This window comes from Balaenoptera borealis (genome assembly GCF_965194805.1).
Source record: "Balaenoptera borealis genome assembly, chromosome: 12".
Taxonomy (NCBI): Eukaryota; Metazoa; Chordata; class Mammalia; order Artiodactyla; family Balaenopteridae; genus Balaenoptera; species Balaenoptera borealis.
In genome coordinates, this window is record NC_138869.1 from 94,271,592 (window position 1) to 94,290,424 (window position 18,833).

At 39.7% G+C, this 18,833-nt stretch overlaps 1 protein-coding gene across 1 annotated transcript in view; it reads right to left on the reverse strand.

The window, feature by feature from the left end:
* Positions 1–6,550: 6,550 nt before the first annotated feature.
* The window catches only part of LOC309607638 (uncharacterized protein), a 126,589-nt gene continuing 114,306 nt past the window's right edge, over positions 6,551–18,833 (reverse strand). The window contains exon 2 of the mRNA XM_082346417.1: positions 6,551–16,025. Coding sequence (XP_082202543.1) covers positions 15,680–16,025 — 346 coding nt within the window. The 3' untranslated portion in view covers positions 6,551–15,679. The remainder of the gene's footprint in view (positions 16,026–18,833) is intronic.

Genomic DNA, 18,833 nt, shown 5'->3' on the forward strand with positions numbered 1-18,833 from the left:
AACGGTAAACTTCAGGTTCTTCCTACTTGATTGGGTGATCCTGCCCTTCACAACTCCTCTGTAAATATGTGAGGTGCTCTGCACGGGGGCCAGTGTAGTCGTGGAATTCCCCCACCTGTCTGTTTCTTGGATCCTGACTCACATGCCAGTTGGTGTATTTGTTCATGCCTCTCATTCAACGGATGTTCCAGTAATTTTTGAAGATATAATTTTTAAAAACAGAAAGAAGTATAAAGATGAACATGCAAATTACTTGCAATTCTCCCTCAAAGAGTGAGAAAATATTATGTTTATGTATTTTCTCTTAGTCTTTTCCTCTTTGGAATTATGCTATTTATATCATGTGGCATCCTGATTCTTTTTTCTTTCCACTTCACACTGTAGCGTGATTGCTCTCTAATTTATTTGAAATTGTAATATTCAATGGCTTCACAATACTTCAGACATGATTATTAATATGGTTTAATTATTTTCCCCATGATTGAGTTCTTGGCTTTTTTTCCTGACTTTTTGTGTAAATGGCCAAATGACACACATCTTTACCCACAATTCTGATTAAGTTCTTAAGGTATATTCTTAGAAGCTAAGTTACTGGTCCAACTTATGAGCATTTTTAAGGCTCTTAACTATTGCTGAATTGTTTTCCAGAAAGGTCACACAAACATACCTTCATGAACAATGAAGGAGTAATCTCTCACCTCTTGCCTCTGGTGAATGTTCTCTTAAAAATCTTTGCCAGTGAAAATTTGCATTCATTATTGTCTTAAATTTATATTTCCTTGATTATCCTAATAAGTCTAAACCTTTTTGTTTATTAGACATATATATTTTGCTACTGTGATTGTCAGTTTTTATATATATGGTTTTTTAAAAGATATCTTTTTTTTTTCAAGCTGTATATGCCTTCTGAGGAAAAAACTAGAATTATGATTAAACAAAAAGAGAAAAAAGCACTCATAAACAATACCAAACTAACCACTGTTAACGTACTGCCAGACATTTTTCTTTGCGTATGTGTATACATTTGTGTTCATTTATATAGTTTGCTTACAAACATAAGGAACATTTTTAAAAGTTGTTTGCCAAAGTGAGATTGTACCGTACATGATGTTTATAATCCATCTAAACTTGAAAGTATATTATAAACATTTTTAATTAAAAAATATACCTTTAAATATCTTTTCAATTTACTGAATAAATTTAGTTGTGTATATGCCTACAATATTCAACCCATTCCCTATTTAAATCATTCTTTGAATTAGTAGCATATTATCCATTATCAGGAAAAATTTCAGAAATGGAATTGCTGAGCCAAAGTCTACACATTTACACACATATATTTTTCTCCAGATCATAAATAAAATATGTTTGCTAAAATTTTAAATGTTACAGAAAAGATATGCCACTATATATTATCAATAATATTAAATTTTTTAAATAGACAATATTTAGCATACTGTTATGTAATTTACTTTTTATTTTTCTACTTGCCATCATGTATTGGACAACTTTCCCACCAATGTACTCAGTTATCTCATTTTTGTAATGCCTGCCTACTATTCCATTTTATGGATGAACTATAGTTTAACACTTCCTTTACTGATAGAAGTTGAGATTGTTATGATGTTTTCTCCATATGTGTATAGACACATTTGTGAGATTATTTTTTTAGATAAACTACTATAAGTGGAAATGCTCAGGCAAGAGGCATAAACATTATAAATGCTAAAATTTATTTTCAAATTGTCCTTTGGAAAGTTTTACAAGTTATACGCCCCACTAATGGTGTATTAGAATGTCCATTTTCACATCAAATATGGACATTTAAAAGCTTTGGGTTTATGCTGCTAAGTGATTGTTCAGAAAATTTAAATCATATTAATTTCCCTCTACCAATAAAAAAGAATGAAAAAAAATTAAAGGAAGGGAGGAGAAAAGAAAAACGAAGAACTTTCCTATTTTCTTATTCAATAATTATATCATGATTTTGGTTATTATTTTGATTACTGGGAAAAATGACTATGTTTAATTTTATATGTACCTTCTACACAGAAAAATAATAGGGAAACTCTATTGTATTTTTTACCGCTGAGCAACTGATCTATTAATGAATACCCTTTGCCCTTTTTCCTACTGAAGTGCTGGTGTCATTCTTACAGATTTATAGGAGCTTTCTGAAGCTCAAGTCTTTACGTCACTAACATTGACGCCCTTGGTAGACTCCTAACAAGTAAAAAAATATTTTTATTCCATGTACATTAGAGTAGATATTTACTCATAAATTGTTTCTAAAATAGCTGATTCAGACAAACTTTTAGTCAAGCATTTTGCTACGTCTTTAATGTAAGCCATGTGCTCACAGTCTGTTGTCTGAAGCTTCAGGGAAAGAGGAAATTTAGGCATAGAATGTAGTTATCCATAAACATGGTACAAACCCTTGAAAAAACTTGACGTTGAGATGGTTCAGTGCAATGTGGGGTGTTAGTCAAATTAGTTTATTTTGGTTGCTTCATCTCTCTGATTCATTCTTTTTTTTTTTTTTAAATATTTTATTTTATTTATTTTTGGCTGTATTGGGTATTCGTTGCTGCGTGTGGGCTTTCTCTAGTTGTGGCGAGCGGGGGCTACTCTTCCTTGCGGTGCACGGGCTTCTCATTGAGGTGGCTTCTCTTGTTGTGGAGCATGGGCTCTAGGCACGCAGGCTTCAGTAGTTGCAGCACTTGGGCTCAGTAGTTGTGGTTCGCAGGCTCTAGAGCGCAGGCTCAGTAGTTGTGGCACACGGGCTTAGTTGCTCCGTGGCATGTGGGATCTTCTCGGACCAGGGATCGAACCCGTGTCCCCTGCATTGGCAGGCGGATTCTTAACCACTGCACCACGAGGAAAGCCCTCTCTGATTCATTCTTTTAGCCCATATGTATATTGACTAACTATCATGTGGTAAAAACCATGCTGGTTACTTATATATTGTGGAAGTATGAAGGCATTAGATTATTGGCCTCAGAGTTGAACTACCCTAAGTAATATATTGATACCTAATAAATAAAATGCTTCTTAAGCTTCAGATTAGCTGTGTAAGACACATCTAACAAAGAGATGTTTCAGCCATCCAATTCCAACTGATCCTATTGTTTCGTTTTCAACGTATTTTAAAGAACAGAAAAATGCATTATATTTTCATGCCCTTAGGAGTTCTTAAGGACCATAGTAATGTTATATAATTAAGCATAAGTAGTGTTTTAAAAGAATACTAAAATAATATCTAACTAATAGTCGTGGTTGGCTTTGGTTTTCCAGGTTTGTGAACAGTGTGTGATTCCTGTGTTATGAGGTAAATTCACGTTTCAAATATTAACTTCAGTTGGAAATTGTCACACTGTGCTCTTTTGTTCCCATTGTGTTAGCATTTATGGAAATGAGAATTGGGTTTCACGTTCATTTGAAAAATAAATAAGAAGAAACTCAGAAAAATTACTACATGTGATTAAGCCTTCTGAATTGTGAATTTGCTAATATTTTCCTTTCGATTTTTATTTGTTTGTGTTTTGAGTGTACTTTTTATTTGCTGTTGTTCTTTATTTTGAAAAAAAAATCTATTGTTTGCTACCCTTTGAAATTTCCAAAGGCCAATCACAAATTATAATTTATCAGATGAAATAACATGGGGATATTTGACAAAAATCAGTGGATTTGATGACCTTTGATGAAGCCTGCAACTATGAGATAATACAGAAAAAAATATCTCTGGGAAAAACTCAGTAGACTGGAGTTCATATATAGAGCACAACATTTAAGCTGATACACTTTTTATAAAAAAAAGGATGTCAACGATATAGAGAAGTATTGTTTGCAAAAATAGATTCTTTTCAGGGTGGAATGATAAATTAAAGACTTCAGAAATTCATCATCACACATTTTCTCTGGAACCAACAAACAGAAACAGTCTATTTTCTTTCATTAAAATTGATTTGATTTTAATTTTGACAGTCATTGGAAGTTATCTATCATCTACACTTTTGACAGCGAAGCAAGCAAATGGATCCTCTGAATAGGATTTTTCTATGATTTGGGTAGTTGTCATTACTAGAAGGTTTTGTGTGAATAATAGATGCCAAACTTGGCTTGACTCCTCATTTTCAGTCCTTTTTACTTCTTTTGTATCGAATTGCTAATAACTAGCTTCATCTTTTGTCACCAAAAGAGAATGGCTTTTTTGTTTGCCCACAGAACTGTATTACTCAGTGCTGTGCTGTGAGTTATCACAAGATGATAATCCACTCCTTTGGAAACAGGTCTGTGAATCCACAGACACTTCCACAAATAACAGACTGCAGGCTTTTGAGCAGATACTTCTATACCCCTTTTGAAAGCTGTTTATTAAATCTGGAGAGAAACTGGCTGACTGAAAGAGAAAGTTACACCAAATCGACCTGTTTCCCAGACTGTGGAAACATTTTCTTCTTCCTCAGAGGGAATGGGCCATGAGAAACTTGAGTAACTTTAATGCCTTTTAGACAATCTCGCCGTCCATGTATGGTTCATTCCCAAGCCTTCTTTAGTATTAAGGATTTCAAGAGCAACAGTCTAGGATGTTCTAAAAACAGAACTGATGAGTGACAGATACTTTGTATTCCAGTCCAATGTCTCCATAAGGAAATCATTTACCAAAAAAAAATTATACTTACTGGAGAATCATTTTTCATGTTTTCTTTGTCACTTGGTATGTCTATAGTATATACTTGCATCAGTCAGGGAAGCCCAACCACTGTGAGTTAGGGGATAAGGGATTTATTACAGGAATTGGAGCGTCCATGATGTGGGGGGATGTGCAGGTCCAGGCAGGAGTTGGAGAAGCCGTGAGTCAGAAGCCAAGTGCGGCCGGTCACCCAGGTGGATGGGGAAGGGAAAGGTCGTGGAGGGCTTTGGGGAGCTGTGCCTCTGTGCGGTAGCTGCCTCTGTGGGTTTGCTGCCAGGTGTCTGGTGGTGGACCCCAGGCTTCTGTTGGTGAATAGGGTCAGCTCAACAGACTCACGAGATGCAGAGTGGAGGAGAGTGAGGATGTGCTAGAACCTGCCAGCATCTCTGCATCTCCTGTCACCACTTCTCATCATGATGACCTTCATTCAGGGAGTAGTGGTTGCTCTTTCACTTCTGCTTCCAAATCTCATGTGAGCTCCTCCTTGGGCCAGCTTTAACTCAGAGCCATGCAGGGAAGAGCCGTCTAGGAAATGAAGTTCCAGCTTATCCAAGTTGACCCATTACAAACTCCCACGGTATTTAACAGAGAGAACAGAGACATTCTATAGGAAAATAATATCTCTACTCTGTCTTATCACCCCCTAGAAGAAAAAAGAATGTCTTGAAAAGATGTAGAAAGAAATAATAGTAAGATTTTAGAATATGTTCAACAATCTTTAAGGAATGCCTTGACTAAAACCCTATAGCTTTCAATCTTTATACAGTTCATCATTGACAGATGGCTCTCAAAGTATCGAAGACTTTAGCGCAGTAAATATTTAAAGTCAAATTTTCACGTAGGTGACTCTGAGTAGGCTGTATTATATGCTCCAAGACATCTCTTCCTGTCATGGCCTATTATATAAAGCAACATGATTTCCCATGAGTGTACATGTCTTTTTCATACCGCCATCTTATAAAACCACCAGTTTTGGAGAGCTGGGTAAAAAAAGATATTTAGGCAATCTGCGAACTCTGAATTTTTCTGAGTTCTAACACACTGAGTAAGAAAAAAGGAAGATGCACTGGTTGAGTGTATTTCCCGTCTATATGAAACTAGAAAATAAATATTTTTCAATGTAAGTGTGCAGGCAAATCAAAATTTCTCATATTAAGCAGCATCAGGTTTTGCAAAAGCATTACCTTATTTCCAAACCATCGCAAAGACTAAGACTTTGCTGTATTTGGCTTTCTTGCACAGGAATGCCAGCCATCATCAACTGGCTAGACCAGAGGTTCCCAAACTTACACTATTCACAGCACCCTTAGGGTCTCAGTAAATTTTCAAAGTGTTCTTAGGTCAAAAGAAAGAGCAGTTCCATTTAATTTAGTTTAGGTACAAACCAATTTTTTAATTAAGTTCATTCAGGTCCAAGCAGCTTAAAAGTCATAGCTCATGTGGTATTTGGTCAATGACGGTATGCTTCCCTCTAAAATGGAAGATATGCTGCACGGTCTATGTGCATGTTCTGCAGCACCAAGGGTACCTCAGCACGTAATTTGGGAACTGCAGGACTAGACTCAGCCCTGCAAAGCCCAAGTCATGTGGTCTCTTTTGCCTTGTTTCTCTGCCTAGACTCTTTCCAGATAATTTATCTGTGTGGTTGATATCCTATTTTTAAAAAATTTATCAGTGTAAATGTTGAGCACTATTTCTGAATTCCAGTCTACTGAGTTTATTGCCATACATATATATATATATATATATATATATATATATATATATATATATATATATATTCCCCCCCCCCACCCACCCTCTGTTGGAGGGTAGTGGTGTGGTGGTACTAGGTATGGTGATTAAAAAATAAAACTTTTCTGGCTCTGCCTTTCTAAGCGCATTTTGCACCCCAGGGACAAAATTATTGTGTAACTAAGATTTCTGTAATGTTTAAGGGCTTGAGCAGCTTTTTCTGGGTCCCCTACTGATTGTAACATAGGAAATGCACTCTTTATTTTACAAAAGCAAAGATACAGATTTCTGTCATTTGGCTCACTAGCACCAAGCTGTAGCGATGTTCTGACTCATCATGGGCTTGGGGCATTTGAAGTCAGGTTCATCAGCTGGAGTGATGATAAGGGTCTAGCTTCTCATCTCCTCGAAGGTGATGACAACACCTCAAGCAGTGAGGGAGAAATCCCAGCACAGCCCAGCCTCCTTGGAAAACTCTTGCATCTTGCAGTAGAGCCCTGACTTGGTCAATCAGAGCTGTACACAAAAGATGGATCTGATGCATGACTCATGGAGCCCTGTGGGGGGATGTTCCTAGAAACATATTAGGAAGTATCTGTTAAAGTAATAGACTTCGTTAAGGAAAGGAAAACTCAGAGGCACTGAGATTTGGGTATAAATGTACTTGTGGGTCGGTAAACATTGAGATACTCGGTTCCATATCCAGCCCTTTATGTTTTGGGCAGGAGTCACTGACTACTTCTCCCCTCTCAACGTCCTGTTTCTATCCTTTGCTGCCCTGATGGAGGAGGCTTCTCTCCTATTGGTGATTATAAGCGTTTGGAAGTACAGATAGGTTGCCAGAGGGAGAAGGCACACTGCATGAAAATATGTTTGGTCAAGTTCAAAAGCACTGTCCTTCCAGGCCATGCATGATTCCTTGGTAATGCGATACAAGTTTTCCATCCAAACAGAGGCTGGGGAAGCCTTCATCACCCTTTTTTATTCTAGTTCATTCTGGTCATCTTGGATCAAATGATTCGCCCCAAAGCCACCTTCGTCCCTTTGGAGGGTTTCATACGAAACCCAGGAGGTTTTGGAAAGCTTCATGTAAAAAAGAATCTTGGCCAACCACACTGATATTTGAGAATCCCCCTTAATTAACAGCACCCTCTCCCTTCCCCCCAAAGTTAAAGACTATATATCCAAATGTCCCTAAAATCTCACTTTCTCCATGAAATCTTCCGCGATGAAAAATTCTTGATTCCAGTGACTTTAATCACTTAATGAACCCTCTTATCTTTTCGCTGTTCCACGTTCTGAATTGCTTATGGAACAAGCCAACTTCACATGCCCATTGATGGAATTTTTGAATGGAGACAGATGCAGGCTCCATTTTGCATGCCAACACAGAGAAACAGCATTCATGCTGCATAGGCTTCATTTTGAAAGTTTATGTTAGTTCATTTTAGCACAATGTGGAAAATTCATTAAGGGGTTTATCGGGAGAGATGTGTCTGCTACTCCTGAGGAAAATTCCTTAAAATTCCTCTTTCCTCTTAAGTGTTTTAATTATCAGAGTACCTTTTATATCTTTACATAGGATGGAAGTAGAAGAGAAGTGTGGCAGATTAGAGGCAAAGTACTTATCTGGAACAGACTTTTGCAAATCTTTACAAGAATAGGTATAATTCCCACTGGAGTTCATTTTTTCATAGTTTTGTATAAAATTAGAAAAAAGTATGGTTTGAAAGCGAAGGTGCTCCAAAAAGCTGGAAAACTGTGCCTGGATTTATGAAGCGGGGATTGTTTTGATAAAATTGGTTTTTAAATGAAATGTTGTTTTAAGTGTCAATGGTATTTGCTACTTAGAGGAATTCTGCAACAGATCTTGCTAAACGGCTGAATGCAGGGGTGCACTCTGTTATTCTGGAGTGTTAAGTCTGTGTGTGAGTGTGTGTGTGTGTGTGTGTGTGTGTGTGTGTGTGTGTGTGTATGGACGGAGGCCAGGGAGGGGTGGGCAGGAGAAAGGAAAACATTTGTTGAAAGGTTACAGCCAGTCTCTCTATAGTTGTACAAACATCACTTCAGTGACCATCAGTCTCATGGGCTTCCTTTTTTGGACTCCAGGCCTCAGAACGGACTGCTATTAACCGCGTATTTCTCAGGGTGACCTCTGGATTTAATGTTCATATGTAGCTACGTCCTCTTTCTCCATTTTTGTCATTCTCTGTTTTTCTCTCTCTCTCTGTTTCTCTTTCTCCTTGTCTTTCTCTCCCTCCCTATGTCATGTGTGTCTCTCTGTCTGTATTTCTCCATCACTCACCCACACACACTCTTCTCCCATATGACCTCAGCTGTGTACCCATAGCTCCTCAGCTGTTGGCTCAAACCATGCAAGCAGTACAGGCTAAAGGGACATTTTTTCTGTGCGCTCCTCATCTTTCACCTAAAAAGGAGAGGAATTATAAATTTATAATCATCATGGATGTTGTTTCCATGGATTCATTGTATTTTCTATCTTGGTGTGAGGGAAAAGGGGAAGCTGGTGGGCAAATTTGAGAAAATTCAAGGCTTTTATAAATTACAATCCATATAAAGAAAACAAGGTATCAGTATGTTTACTATGAAAACTGAAATCACAGGTAAATCCCCACAGGGAAGCTGGAAGTCAAACTGAGACTTGGGTTGGGGGAGAGAGCACCACAGGTCAGATGCTTGATAAGAAGAAAAGAAAGGTCTAGAGTGAAAGTATCAGAGGATAATTTTAGGTAAATATATGGATTTTTTAAGGGAAAAACTCACATCTATCTATCTATTAATTACAAAAAAAAAGTAAAAAGTATCAGAAGTGGTATTCTATACACATTATTCCTTAGATAACCTGCTTATGGAGAGAAAGGCTCTCCAAATATCAAATTACTTCATTTCTCTGAAAGTTACTAGAATTAATTTTAAATATTTAAATCATATGTTAATAAGTCTCAGTTTTCTTCTATGAACAAATGTCTTTAAAAGTATTATAAAGTGATTTCCAAAGTGTGTGATAGTTGTTTCATTTCAATTAAAAACAGGGGATTTTTAGAAAGTAAAAAATCTGCTAGTGATATTAGCACACATTCACACACATTCTAATTACCAAATTATCCTCTTCATTGCCACTGAATAAAGACTGGAACTTTTTTATTTTAACCATAGATATTGGTTTCAAATAGAAAGATTGAAACAGTAGCTCTCAATATGTGCTAATGGGCTTTTAAAACCTATAATTCCTGAGAAGGCAGAAAAGGTAAATTTGACCTCTGTGAAGAAGGATTTGAAGTCTGATAACATTGCAGTCTATGATATTCTGTATGCTATATTGTTTAGTATAATGATGACACAGATAAAGGGTGGTTTCCAGCAATGCAGTAGTCTAAATGGCCATGTCATGTTCCATTCTATATTTGTTTCTCTTTCTGTCCCTACCCTCTTCCTCAATATTCATCTCTTTGGTCAGACACACAGCCACTCCCAGAGTGGACCCTGACTCGTAATTATGGAGACTGATGTGTGGCTGGGATTTAGGGCCTGGCAACTGAGAGGTTAGCAGAAACAGTGAGTAAAGAACAAAGCTGATAAGCAGCAGTGACAACAGGTGACAGTGACAAACACTTAGCTGCCTTGTATTGGGTACAGAAGGTATCTGGCAGAACTCTTTGAACTGTCTCCCTGCTTTAATCTTCTTAATGGAATTCCCACCTGCCTACTGTGCAGCTTTCTTCCTGAATTAATGCTTTAGGAATATCCTTGTTTGGATTTCTTTTCCTCCCATCTCCCTACTGCCTGCTAATGATTTTCATTACCTGTTCCTGTCTGCCCGGACTCACCTCTGAGATCACGGGTTAAACCCATTACCAAATACTCACAACTGCGTATCCCATTCCCCACCCAAAAACCTCTCATCCTGATCTTGAAGCTTCCCTGTTGTGCACATTTGTCTACTTTTCCTGTGCCAGGCCAGCTGAAACATCTGTCTTTGCAAAAATTTTATGATCGGGCTAAGAGGGGAATCAGCTCTCAAGACAATTAGATGAGTATTGGAGAAACAGAAAAAGGGCAAGTCAGGGCAGTTAGAGGACTTCCTGCAGAAGTTCAGGCGTCAGGGGATCTACAGGCTCTGAAGGTTAGAAACATGACGGGAGAATATGACCATTCTGCAGCAAACGTTTATTAAACATTTACAATGTTTCTGGCACCTTGATTGTGAAGTCTGATCAGTTAACGATCGTTTCTACACTTTTTGCAAGGGCAGGGATTAATTCAGGGCATTAACAGCCCCAAACCCAAATACGGGGATAGAATGAGCACGCCTGGCTGAAGGAGAACTGCTTAGATTAAACTAGGAATCGTCTAGGAGTAGCCTTAGGACTGCAGTTCTCCACTTCTGACCTAAAAGCGAGGCTGGCTGCGTTGCCCACAGAATGGATGGACCCAGGAATCTGTACCTTTAAAAAGTACATTCCAGGACTTCCCTGGTGGCGCAGTGGTTAAGAATCCGCCTGCCAATTCAGGGGACACGGGTTCGAGCCCTGGTCCGGGAAGATCCCACATGCCGCAGAGCAAATGAGCCCATGCGCCACAACTACTGAAGCCCACGCGCCTAGAGCCCATGCTTCACAACAAGAGAAGCCACTGCATCGAGAAGCCCCCGCACCGCAACGAAGAGTAGTCCCCACTCACCGCAGCTAGAGAAAGCCCGCGCGCAACGAAGACCCAACGAAGCCAAAAATAAAAATAAATAAATAGATTAAAAAAAAAAAGTACATTCCAAGTGATTTTGGTGTGCTATCGAATTTTTAATTACTGATTAGGCCAATAACACTGATTCATACAAAGATATTTGTTAAACACTTGCTACAAGCTTGCATTCAAGGATACATTAGAAGGACCGCTATTCTCGTGTAGTTTATATTCTAATAATATACAAATGTTTTTAACCCAATGAAATTTAAACAACATGAAATAGATACAGATACAACTGAGACAAAGAACTTGCTGATGAAATTTCAAAAAAAACTTTGCGTGGAAAAAGAGCTGGAGTTTGAAGATTGTTCCCACTGAAGTTATTTCCGATACCGTGGATGAAAAATGTTGCCTGCCATATCAGCAAACAAAGGACGCTGCAGCCGCCAAGGCATCAGCCACTACCGCGGCCCCCAGCCGTGCACCCTGAGGGCATTCAGGATGGTAAAGCACAGGATACTGACCCTAGATAGCTAAGGTGCATATCAAAGGAATGATTTCAGTGAGTCCAGACTCTTGCATCTTCCCATACATAGGAAAGTGCTAAATTCATTAACTGGAGATGTCTGGTTCTCTAATTAACAGTAATCTTTTGATGTTCTGACTACCTGGTTTTGGTTGCAAAACTCCTGTATATCCTGGCTCTTCTCTTACCTCTGTGGAGCTGTCCCACAGAGCTGTCTGAGATGCTGCCTCCCTGACTTGAAGTCCTCAGAAAGACCACCAAAAAGAACGTAATTCTCAACTTTTAGGTTGTGCATTTTTTTCAGTCAACAATACCAAGGCAATCCATGTTTACTTTCAAAAGATTATAAAGTACAGATAATCTTAACACATACACACACACAGATACACATAAAATGATTCCCTAATCTGTAAATAATCCACATGTATACATAGGTGTGTATTTCCAGGTTGTCTCTTGATATAAATATGAATATGGGTATATAAAACAGGGATACAATTATACATGAATATATACATAATTAGATATGTTTATTTTTATAAAAACATAAACATTTTGTATATGATGTTTTTTTCCACCAAACAATGTACCATGAATATCATTCATGGAAATCAGTATTAATCTACAGCATCATTTTTTATTGCCTGAATACTATGTTGTATATAGATGTATTATGATTTGTTTAATTAATCCCATAATATTGGAATTTGGAGGGTTTTTTTTTTTTCTATTACAAACATGCTGAAAGAAATCCTTGAAGCAAATTCATTCTCTTAGTGATGAATGTCTTGAAGTAGAAATTCCAGGTCAATGCATCTGTATATTTTTAATGGATACATAGAAGCACAAGATATATTCCAGGGGTGGAGATAATGTAAACAATAGCTTAGACATAGGAGAGTACAGGCCACTGGGGATGGGCTGAAATGGGTAATACGGTTTGCTTGGAGAATAGGGTATAGGGGAATGTCTAAGCCCTGCTGGGCTGCTGTAACAAAAATAGCACAAACTGGGTGGCTTATGAACAACAGAAATTTATTTCTCATGGTACTAGAGCCTGGAAAAGTCTAAGATCAGGAGCTGGAAGATTCAGTGTCTGGTGAAAGCCCTCTTCCTGGGTCACAGTTGGGGCCTTTTTGCTGTCTCCTCACATGGTGGAAGGAGCTAGGCAGTTCTATGGGATCTCTTTAATAAGAGCACTAATCCCATTCATGAGGGCTCCGCCCTCATGACCTAATCACCTCCTAAAGGACCCACCTCCAAATACCATCACATTGGGGGTTAGGGTTTCAACATATGAATTTTTAGGGAACACGAACATTCAGACCATAGCAGGAAAGTAATAAAAGTTAAAGAAATATAGCTGAAAAGTTAGGATAGGACCAGAATTTGCAGAGCCTTTAATAGTAGATCAAAGGATGTAGAGATATCAATAGTCAGTGTTCAGTGGCTTTTAATTTGGTGCTATGGATAGAATCTGCAAGTTTCCTTTCTTCAGAATCACTAAGGGTTTGGGAAAATTCCAGAGTTGTTGGCAATATTGCTTAGTGCTTTATACTGCTGAAGAGCTACATAAGTGCTTTTGATAAACAACAAAACTACCTAGTTTTCAGAAATCATCAGTGCTTGACTAAATGGCCTCAAATGGTGGAAGTTCTGTCAATGGCTGCTCTCAACATGAGGGTTGGGGTGTTTGATGTCCAAGAAATCATAGCAGAAGCTGGCTGCGGTATTAATTGTCCCGCATTCACCCCCAGCTACTACAAGAGAGCCACATGGTAGCTGACAGTGATTTTTTTTAATGGAACATTAATTTTTTTTCCCTCATGTGTCAGGAACAAGGTCTTCCAAAGTGGCAGCACCAAAAAGCTTCTTAAACAGTAACAGGAGGGAGATGGAAAATCCACAAGGACGGTCGGAGCCAGCTGTTTTCATTTGGGAAGGAGTTTCATTATCCTTCTTTGAATCTCTTCTCACAGTGGGAAGTCATTATTATTCTGGCATTCCTCCTGACATTTTTATGACTTTGTTTATTTTAATACATGGTTCATTATTTGTTTTGGAACAGCCCTCCAAAAAATTCTTCCAAATGCCACTTCAGCTTCACCAGTGAGATGTTTCATCATCTCCTCTGTTGTCACTTTTATCACGGGTAAGGGTGTGAAGCTCTGTGAGACCTTAACATCATGGTCCTGAAGAGGTCTCATTCGATGACTAGGTAAATCCAATAACTATTGATCAGCTCTAGAACGGAGAGATTTTTGTATTGTGCCTCCCACTCTCATTGGGGGAAAAGATGACTTTTCCCCCTCAATTTGAAAACAAAACAAAACAAAACAAATCCTGTTAAATTCAATTAAGTAATAATTACCAGCAGCAGAAGCAGGCCACTAAAAGGCATCTCTTTCTCTCAGCAAGTTTTTCTTTTCCGGCAGCAGAAGGGCTTCTGTGCAGAGTCACATTTTTGATTGACTCCGCTCTCAGGCTGATGTTTACACTGCTGCATTCATCTTGCTCCGATGACTGTGACATGCCACCCGGATGCGGTGAGGTTGACAGGGAATGTGAGGGGGACCAGACAGATGACAGGGTCTCTGTTCTTCACAGCCAATGAAGGATGATCTGTCACCTGATGATAGGCCGCAGCCTGTCATTTATTTACTTACAGCTTTAATGTGGGTAAAATGAGCAGGAGAGGGGGGGGAAGTGACAAGAGGCAAAGAGAAAGTGAGTGGTTACAGGAAAGAAAAATCTGACAGACCCTTTCTGACATCAAAATATCAACAAGAGCCATTTCATACATCTCAATGGGCATGCCAGCCTAGGAACCAATTATTAGCAGCATTCTGGGCAAGAAATCAGATTTGCAAAACAGGAACTTTAGCCATTTAGTCTGTGGGAGTGGGGCAGACAAACCGCACTTGCCACTTGATTATATGAAGTGCCTTGAATTTCTTGCACATTTAATTTCTGCAGTATTCAGTGATGCTTTTGGCCAGCACGTTTTCCTTTTAGTTTCTTAATCTGCACACATTTTACAAAGTAAATTTTATGTGCTGTGGAAATCATCATCCAAGTATCCTTTTTGCTTTGAAATTGCTACTAGAAATCATTTATAGTCTTGAAGACAGAAGCTTTGAAAACCATTGACCTGCTCGTTTTATGTGATGACATCCTGGTTATGGGAAAGAAATGTCTGAAAATCCAGGGAAAATGACAATAGCTATTTTAACTGTGCTATTCATTCTGTAAGAATCAAACTGTGTGGGGACTTCCCTGGTGGCACAGTGGTTAAGAATCCGCCTGCCAATGCAGGGGACATGGGTTCAAGCCCTGGTCCGGGAAGATCCCACATGCCGCGGAGCAACTAAGCCCGTGCGCCACAACTACTGAGCCTGCGCTCTAGAGCTCCGTGAGCCACAACTACTGAGCCCACGTGCTGCAACTACTGAAGCCCGTGCGCCTAGAGCCCGTGCTCTGCAACGAGAGAAGCCACTGCTCTGAGAAGCCTGCGCACCACAACGAAGAGTAGCCCCCGCTCGCCGCAACTAGAGAAAACCCGCGCGTAGCAACGAAGACCCAACATAGCCATAAATAAATAAATTCATAAAAAAAAAGAATCAAACCGGGACTATTCATATTTTAAGGGGATTTTGAAAACCCAAAATATTGATCTTTGCCTAAATGAATGAAATATTCCCGAGTTAAACCAAATATAATGAACAGAGTGCATGAAATATTTTATGTATAAATACAGATTTGAGCTTTAATAAAGTTTTAAAACAGTATCTCCAGTTTGGGCATTCTTTTCTTATTTCACAACAAGTCTTATTAAGTTATGAAGCACCTGGGGGAGAGGCTCCAGGAGTTCCCCACATACTGATGATCTTGCACTGAGGATGTGATGGTACAGGGATAGCCTGCCCAGAAGTGCTCCTTTATGTGCCCAAAGACCACAAAGCATTCACAATTATTACTAGCAATGCAGTTGATGAGGCCCAGGTGTTGGGTCCAGCGTTACCTCAATAAAATCCATCATGCAAAAATACCCAGGAATGGGCTTCCCTGGTGGCGCAGTGGTTGGGAGTCTGCCTGCTAATGCAGGGGACACGGGTTCGAGCCCTGGTCTGGGAAGATCCCACATGCCGTGGAGCAACTAGGCCCGTGGGCCACAACTGCTGAGCCTGCGCGTCTGGAGCCTGTGCTCCGCAACGAAAGGCCACGATAGTGAGGCCCGCGCACCGCGATGAAGAGTGGCCCCCACTTGCCGCAACTAGAGAAAGCCCTCGCACAGAAACGAAGACCCAGCACAGCCAAAAATAAATAAATAAATAAATAAATAAATAAATAATTAAAAATACCCAGGAACTAACAGATTTCATAAGAAACATTGCCCCTGGGAAATTATCCCTGTAAGCTGTAGTAGCCAGAATCCAGCAATGCCAAGACGGAGCATTCTCAGTGAGGCTCTGGCTCTGTGTGTGCCATTTCTAAATGCCTCTTCTGGCATGTCTAGATTTGTCCTGCACTCTCTCCATATTAAAGTAATAATCCCTCTTCTAGGCTCTCAGCTTTGCAGCAACCCACTCAGCAGGCAAGCTGGGATACAGTAGGTCTCGCTTTTGCCCTGTGAAGGCAAAATCTCTAAGGAAGTGGGGCACGTAAATGTGATTCTCCAGAATACTGGGAGGAATATTGCATTTTAATAGTGTGTGTCTGCTCTGGGAGAAGAAGTGGTTCCAGATGATACTGAGAAGTTTGTTGGGGCGGATCAGGCACAGTTCACCCTGTGGCCCCATTGGCCAGTCTTCCCTAGATGTCTCCCCTGCTCTTAGATATTCATGTCTGTGGCTGCTTCAGGCTGCAAGTTAAGATCAGAAAAAGAGCAGGCTTTGCCACGCCTCCATACTGGGTCCCTGGAGCTAGCAATACAAGTTACACTTGACCTGTCACCTCTCCTGCAGGTCTTTTGCCAAAGAAAGTGAGATATGATCACGAACTCTGATGATCAAAGGGTCCCGTGGAATCTAAGACTCGCAACCAGCAGCCTGCTTTGCCCGTTTTTGGAGCTGGTAGTGTCCTCAGTTCCTGATGTGTATAATTTGGCGTATTCTCGTGAATGAGATGAGTGGTGAAGTAGAGTCACTTGAACTCTGAGAACCTTTTGATATTTTCCGTGCATCTTCCAAGGTTTCATTTTGTGTTGGCCAAGAGTCCCACTTCTTTCCTGAAGAATGTCAGGGAGGAAGAGAATTTTGTCCCCTTCTCTGTGTTTGGCAGTGTGTCTTTGAGGCATCCAAGGGCCAAATTACCTGTCCTTTTCCTCCTGCCTTGGCAGGGGAATGCGATGAATCCTATAACCTTGCTCACAACTTAGCTGGATACTGTTTGCCTTGGATTTATGTGGACACAGGTGGTGCCCGAAGGGTCCAGGCCTTTATGGGGAACACCTGTTTCCATTTCTTCTGCCTGCATTATCGCTGGGTATGACATATGTGGGGTGGGGCCTTAGGTTATATTTGCAAGATCAGCGAGGTGAAGAGCGTTGAACATTAGGATTTTATTACAGCTGAGCTGTCTTGGTCTTCTCAACAGCCCCACATGGTTCTTTAGCCTTTTTATGTCTCTTGTTAGGTGTTGTTAATACTGGTGACATGGGAGGAATTAGGAAGAAAAGGGCAGAAGATTCCTGGAGCTGACCCTACCTAAGAAATTTCCACCTCCAACTCCCCTATATACTAATAAATGTTTTATAATTTAACATACTCCAGTATAACATATATTAATTTTAATGAGGCATGTAAAAAATCATTTATTATTGTTCTTCCATCAAATATTAATTGAGGGCCTCCCATGCATAATGTCCTCTGCAGACTCTTTGAACCATGGCCCTGATCTCAATCCCTTTATTATATAAACAGAGTTAAAAAAAAAAACTCACATCCTTTTATAAACCAAAACAGCCCTTTCCTATTTCCTGTCTTTCACATTCTTTTTGTAGCAAAGGTGAGAAGTAAAAGTAATTATCACCCACCGAGACCTTTTCTGCTGAGACCGTAAGCTATATCCAAATCTTTAATGTGTAATTCTTACCACTCACATTTTTATTCTTGACCCAGATGGGATGCTGGTTCCATCCAGCATCAGTCTATTCATGAAAAGCTCTAAACACAAAATTATATCAAACATAATAATAGATAAGCAGCTTGACTGAATCTTATATTTGCAACTGAATATCGTAGCCCTATAATACCTGTGAGCAGGGATAATACTGAAGGTATGTATCCTATTTAGCAGCAGAGCCCTGATCAATGGGAGTGGAGATTGGCTACAAACAACTGGTACAGCCTGACCCATGCCACCTGCTGAAACTCACCCACGCAAGGGAGCATCTGGGGGTGGGGATGGAGGAGAGGGGGTCTTGCTGATGGCATAGAGCATAATTGAGGAAGGCCCTCTGTATGGGTTTCCTAGGGCTGCCCTAACAAATAACCACAAACTAGGTGCCTTACAACAACAGAAATTTATTCTCTCACAGTTCTGGAGGTTAAAGGCCCCAAATAAATGTGTCAACAGGTTCAGGCTCCTCTGAAGCCTCTAGGAAAGAATCCTTCCTTGCCTCTTCCAGCTTCTGGTGGTGCCTGGCATTCCCTGGCTTATAGCAGCATCACTCCAATCTCTGTCTTCACTGTCATGTGACCTTCTTCCCTGTGTGTCCAGTGTCCTCTCCTCTTCTTGTAGGGACATCAGTCATTGGTGTTAGGGCTCACCCTAAATCTACAATGACTACATCTCAAAAATCTTTAACTAATTACATCTGCCAAAGTCCTATAGCTCAGTAAGTTCACATTCTGAGGTTCCAAGTGGACAAGATTGGTGGGGTGCGGGGAGGCAACATGCAACCCACTACACCGTCACTCGCTTTCGGTGTTTCTTAGAATGATGTAAACAGCTGGAGTTTCTTGAATGGCAGGTGCAGATCTTTTCAGTGATTTTTCCCCCTGAACAATGTGGTGGAGAAGTGTTCATTTTTTAATTTTTATTTTGATTCGTCATCTATCTACTTATTTTTTCTCCACATAATGAAGACAAATGCAGAGATTTGAAACTCTTTCCACAGGGCTTAGAATTTAAGATGATAATTCTCTGATAAGTATTCAGACGTTTTTTCCTATT